Consider the following 6000-nt stretch of genomic DNA (forward strand, 5'->3'; position numbering starts at 1 on the left):
ATGGCTACTTTGCAAGAGCTCTTGGAATTGCAAATAAAATATGATTCCATGGTGAAAAGATGGTAGACATAACAATTGATAAAAAAAAATGTGTTCAGTAACACCAAAATACAATTATGTCATGTGTTTAATTGAAAATTCCAATGAAATGGATAAACTATCTTTTGATGTACTTTAAAGTTCTTTATTGCTCCACGAACAAACGATAAGGTGAATGAAGTTCACCAATAAAGAAACAAAGATTAAAAAGCTTCTATTAATACACATCCCAACAATTTTAAGAGTTGGTGCTTAAACTTTAAGAAGTTAGCAAGTTCAGATTTGATACTATGATATAGCTCGCATATGGAGACTTTTTTGTTTAATATTTCCGACATGAAAGTTTTTTTAATGGGCATCAATCAATCAATGACCACATTTTTCTCATATTTTCTGTTTAATTTACTTGCATTATTTATTGCTGTCTTATTTTAAAAATATTATCTACAACATGACGAGATTTTTCTTATTTTGCGTACATGTTTGATAAGTGTCAAATTTCAATAATATTTCATATTAAAATATAAGTACTTATGAATATTAATTGTTAATTTACATATAAAATGATTCATAATTTATGAATTTATACCTTTTTATATTTTTTATTATCTTTATTTGAATAAGAACATTTTATTTCCAAATTTGATGTTAATTTCATGTTTGTAGGGAAGAATGAAGATTTGGACTAAGAAGAATGATATAAGTTAAAAGGAAAAAGTGAGAAAGTCCGGAACACACAAAAATAGATAAAAAAAGTCCAACTCAACAGCAACGAGAATGCATCAGATTAATTGGGCTATTTTTTATGTTTTTATCATTAAGTCAGCGCGATGCAGGAAGTCACCTAACCATATCAAATTAAGTTAAATAGGGGTTAGATGCACAACCCTAGTGTGTCAGATTAATATGAAAACACTATTAAATGATTTGTAACTAATTGAGAAAATGAAAGATGTTAGAAGTATACGTGGATAAGTCTACCTTTAGGATTAAGAGGAAAACCCCATTGAGTTAGTTATTTGTAACCAATTGAGAGAATGGAAGGTGTTAGAAATATGCATGGATAAGTCTACCCTTTAGGATTGAAGTAATCTCTTAAAACCTCTCATGTATTAAGGTGATAATTATCTTATGTATTAATATATTAAGTGATATTTAATTATGATATAATATCATACTGTATTGATTAAATATTCATTAATTTCATATATTTATGACTTTTCATGTAATGCTAAAATCCTATCAACAGGAGGATTTGATAAATAATTTCATCTGCGTAACTAATTATATCTAATACTGAAACATTTAAATAAAATAAACACATATTTATAACATTTTAAAATAATGAAATATATATTTTACATTAGTTTAATATCTTTTTTGTAAATGAAAAAATATATCCCACTAATAAATTCGTAACAAATATTATTGTTAGATTAAGATTAACCAACAAGATAAATCAGTGTTTCCGTGACACTAAGATATGCTATTTGATGGGGAAAAAAATCATTTATCTCTGAAGGTTTAAAAGAGATCATTATCTATATTTAAAGACTTCACCATCATTGGAGTGCATAACTTTTATAAATATAAAACCTTTTAAATATCTTCATTATACAAGTTTCTCATTTTTAAAAAAATATTCAATGTATAATTCAAACAAAACTTTTTTTCTTCCCAAATCCTTTTATCTTAAATTACTTTTTAAACAATCAATTACCTTGTATAAGTTCTTTAAGAAGATTTAAAAATGTTTAACTCATCAAAATAAACAACAATTATAAAAAAAAAAATCTGTTTTTAGATTCCCCCACCCCCAAAATCCTTCTTAAAATCCATTTGATAAACTGTTAACAAAAGAAAGTTCTTTATTGCATCTGGGGTGATTACAATTACAGCAATAATTGGATGAAACATTTTGCATCTCACACGCCTTTATAGAACTACTTGTTATTGAACTGCAAAACACAAGCAGTGCTGTTAATTAACAAAGCAGGAAAAATGTCACAATGGTGAAGCTAAAGGTGGTAATTAGTTGATTCTATGCATCAGCACACGCTTAGGGAGCAAAGCCTTTCTTCAAAGTTTGAATGGTGGCAACATTAGTCTTGAAGGCCAAAGCCAAGACATTGTCATCAATGGTGGTGTTAAAGAGAGTGCTAGGAATTGACACAGTCCCAGCACTGGCACTTCCAAAGGCAGATATAGCCACTGCAGGCTTCTGGGTATCCGAATTGTATTGGAAGTGCACGAGACCCTTTGGGAACACAAACACGTCTCCTGTTTGTAGTGTCTGAGTGAAGAGCTTATTGGTTGTGTCCACAAACCCCACTTGAAGGGAGCCCTGAACGGTGAAGAGTAGCTCTGCAGAACGAGGGTGTGTGTGTGGAGGGTTGATGCTGCCACCTGGGAATTCAAGGACTGCATATGAGACACTTTGTCCATCAAGAGCAGGAAATTCTGCCTTGCTTGCCTTCTGCACTTTGAAAGCCGAGAGAGTGTTGGGTGAAAATATGGAACGGAAGCCTGTGAAGGTGAAGAAGTTGCCATCAAGTGTGGTGTTGGGAGGGACTATGAAGTCAGTGAGGATGTCAGGGTCACCCGCAGATGATATCTGCATGATGGTGAAAACAGATATGATCAGTGTGAGTACTTTAAAGGTGGTGGAAGACATGGTTATTATTACTATCAGAGGTTAGAAGTTTGAGTAGAGGAAAACTTGAAGAAGGTGTGTTTCAAGTTTCATGAACATTTATATTTATAGGGATTTCTACCCTGTGTGTTGGTCGTTTGTATCATAGCAACTATGAAGTTTTCAAAGCAGTTAACCTCTATAGAGGTCTGCAATTATTGGGGACGTAGGCAACAAGAATGTTTGCATGAGTAGCTCTTCAATGCCCAATTCCAATCAAATAGAGACAAAGTTACTTGTAGTTTTTCTTTTGTTTGAACCTATGAAAATGGATAATTGCTCTATATGTAGAGTGGTTGTGATATCCTTGAGAAACATCACAGAATAACAGATCCAGCTTTAATCTTCACTTTCTTGATTAAAAACAACAGAATAATACAAAAGGAGGACTCTAAGTTCATCGCAGTATACTATTTGGGTAGAATAATTAAAAGAATGTTATACTCTTTATCCAAAAAAAGAAGAGAGTATATTCTACTTGCTTTTAGCTGTTGTTAAATTTTGCAGACGGCCAAAATGAAAACAAGAATGAGCTTAGTAAACATCATCCAGCTGCATAATAGGTATCACTCATTGCAGCAGCTAATACTTACAAATTAACCCCACTAAATTCATTCCGTCAGTTTTTTTAGTGCAAATTGTCAATAACTCGATACAGAAATGCTATAATGTGCCTGATGAGAAAACCAAGTGCAGGAATGTAACTTGTAAAAATCGTTGAAATGAGAAGGTTGCATGTTATATTACAAAACATCTCTTGCAAAATTTCTCTCATGTCCTTTTCCCATTGATAAGTGCCTAATTTCAGTTTTTTTAATATATTTTTTATGATCTTTATTTGAATAAGAGTATTTTATTTCCAAAATTGGTGTTAATTGCAAGTTTCTAGGAAAAAATGGAGATTTGGATTAAAAAAGGATGATCTAAGCTAAAAAGAGAAAGTTGGACGGTCTCATAATGCATAAAAGCGTCGAAAAAGTCAACTTTGCAACAAGAATTCTCGCTCAAGCGAGAATGTTCCAGTAACATTTTCGGAAATCACCACCCTTCTCACTCAAGCGAGATATTCTCGCTAAAGCGAGGATGCGTTATACAGATTGAGCCTTTTTTTATGTTTTATCACTTAGCCCATTAGCGCGATGTAGGAAGTCACTTAACCCTTGTAAATTAGGTTAAATGAGAGCTAAAGGAACAACCTTAAGGTGCTAGATTAAGAGGAAAACACCATAAAGTGAATTGTAACCCAATTAGGAGAATGAAAGGTACTATGTGTGGCTAATTCTACCCTTTAGGTTTGGGAGTAATATGCCTGAACTCGTATGTATTGAGATGATATTTAATATGATATAATATTTTGTTCTTGATTGATTATTGGTATTGTTGTTTTACTTCTAAATTTTCATGACAAATTGAGAATCTTAAATATGACAGAAAGGTATTTTTAGGGTTCTGACCTAAACAACAATACTTAACATATTTGAGTGCTAAAAATAGACTTGAAATGTTAATTGTCATTAACGTCCGGATGTGATTTTAAGTTATTTTTATAAATATGCGAGAAATTGATATTTAGGATACATTCTTAAGAATTTTATATGCGAGACATCGATATAAATGAACTTTTTATGAGCATCAATTTTAATCAAAGAACTTAAAGTTGACATGCTAATCAAAATACATGAGAGTGAGAGAGATAAAACCTAATCCCTATTTTTCCACTTGAAGCAATCAATTCTTTGTCTGTTTTCTTATTGATCATTGCCAACACAATCAATTCAACACTCTTTTTATTATTTTGTTTTATATTTAGTGATTATTGTACTTGATAATTCACTGTTCCTTGTGGGATTGATATCCGTCCTTAAGGACAAATTATTACTTCTGACAACGTTGTGCACTTGTCCTAGAAAGTCATCACTGATCAAAGATAATTTTTGTTCAATTTTGTTTTCATACATAACTTATTAATTTGGTGTTTATCAATTTATATTCTCTCATTGAACATTGACTTAATTTCTTTCTGAGTCGTTCAGGTTCATAGTCAAACCTATTATTTAGGGTATTAAGATGATTCTTGATAAACCTTTTCTTATTCCTCAACTCGAGACTGGGGGACTGTGAGTCGTCCAGATTCATGGACGGATTGATCATCGGTAGCCTCAGTCATATAGCGAGTCTTAATTGATCATCTTAACTACGAATGCCTTAACTATCACTGCCTATTAATGGGGAATGTAGGCACTACCATTTATGATCTGATACAATTCAAGCGTTAAAAAATATCATTAATAGCCCATTAATATAGCTGACAATCAGGATTGATGGCCAGAATATAAGGAGAAATAAAGGTAATGTATCCAGACAATAACAAGGGCAATTACATCCTTAAGAACAAGAAAGATGATTGTATAAAGGGGTAAGAGGATGAAACCGAGACAAAAAAAAAAATGATGAGTGACTGGCCTAGGCACCTAAGATTCTTATAGTAGATCATTTTGGTATCCACCGTGGTGCCCGTAAAATCTTTCCTATCTCCACAAGAGAGTCGTGGGAGAGCTTTTGCTTGGTTCCAACACCATCTTTATAGAAACATGAGGAGTAGAAGATAAACACTACAACAGGAGGAAGTTGCCCACACTCCCACAATGCAGAAGATATTACAAACCATACGACAATTATAACAGGATAACGAGGAGGCAAGAAGAGAGCGGAAAAGGCTAGAGGAGAGCAGGAGCGATTGTGAGAGGAAGCAAATATGTCCCGTCATTTCATGGAAGAAAATTTAAAAGCTCATGAGGAGTTGTAAAAAGTTAGTGAGGAATTGCAGACTTCAGTCCGAAAGCATATGACACAACATGGACATCATTTCCAATTCACCCTCTAGCTGATCCACAACCTTTAACGCATAACATTATAGATGAACATGTGTCGTCCAGTTTCATGGTACCGAAAGTCACTCCATTCTTGAGAATCGAGGACCCAAAGCTTCATCTTAAGGCTTTTAAAGTACAAATGCTCATTTTAAGTGGCTCAGACGCATTCCAATGTAAAATGTTTGTCGGGGCCTTCACTAGAATTGCTTTATAGTAGTTCAGTAATGTATTGGATGGGTTGATCTTTTCATTCTAGGTCTTCTCTCAAAAGTTTTTAAAGCAATTTGCGACCAACAAAGTGAAGCCCCCTAAAATTATTGATTTGTTTGACGTCAAATACCAAGAAGGCGAACCCCTCAAGAACTATCTCAATCGTTTCTCTGAAATATTCGTTAA

At 33.0% G+C, this 6000-nt stretch overlaps 1 protein-coding gene across 1 annotated transcript; it reads right to left on the reverse strand.

Annotated features, from left to right (window-relative positions):
- Positions 1-1889: 1889 nt before the first annotated feature.
- Positions 1890-2752, reverse strand: LOC137834521 (germin-like protein 9-3). The gene has a single exon (XM_068642549.1). The coding sequence runs from the start codon at positions 2711-2713 to the stop codon at positions 2099-2101; it is 615 nt and encodes a 204-aa protein (XP_068498650.1). The 5' UTR covers positions 2714-2752; the 3' UTR covers positions 1890-2098.
- Positions 2753-6000: the final 3248 nt, after the last annotated feature.

Source organism: Phaseolus vulgaris, chromosome 5 (genome assembly GCF_000499845.2).
Source record: "Phaseolus vulgaris cultivar G19833 chromosome 5, P. vulgaris v2.0, whole genome shotgun sequence".
Lineage (NCBI taxonomy): Eukaryota > Viridiplantae > Streptophyta > Magnoliopsida > Fabales > Fabaceae > Phaseolus > Phaseolus vulgaris.

Excerpts from the sequence above, each read along its gene's own strand:
- LOC137834521 (XM_068642549.1), bottom strand. The coding sequence starts at position 2,713 with ATGTCTTCCACCACCTTTAAAGTACTCACACTGATCATATCTGTTTTC.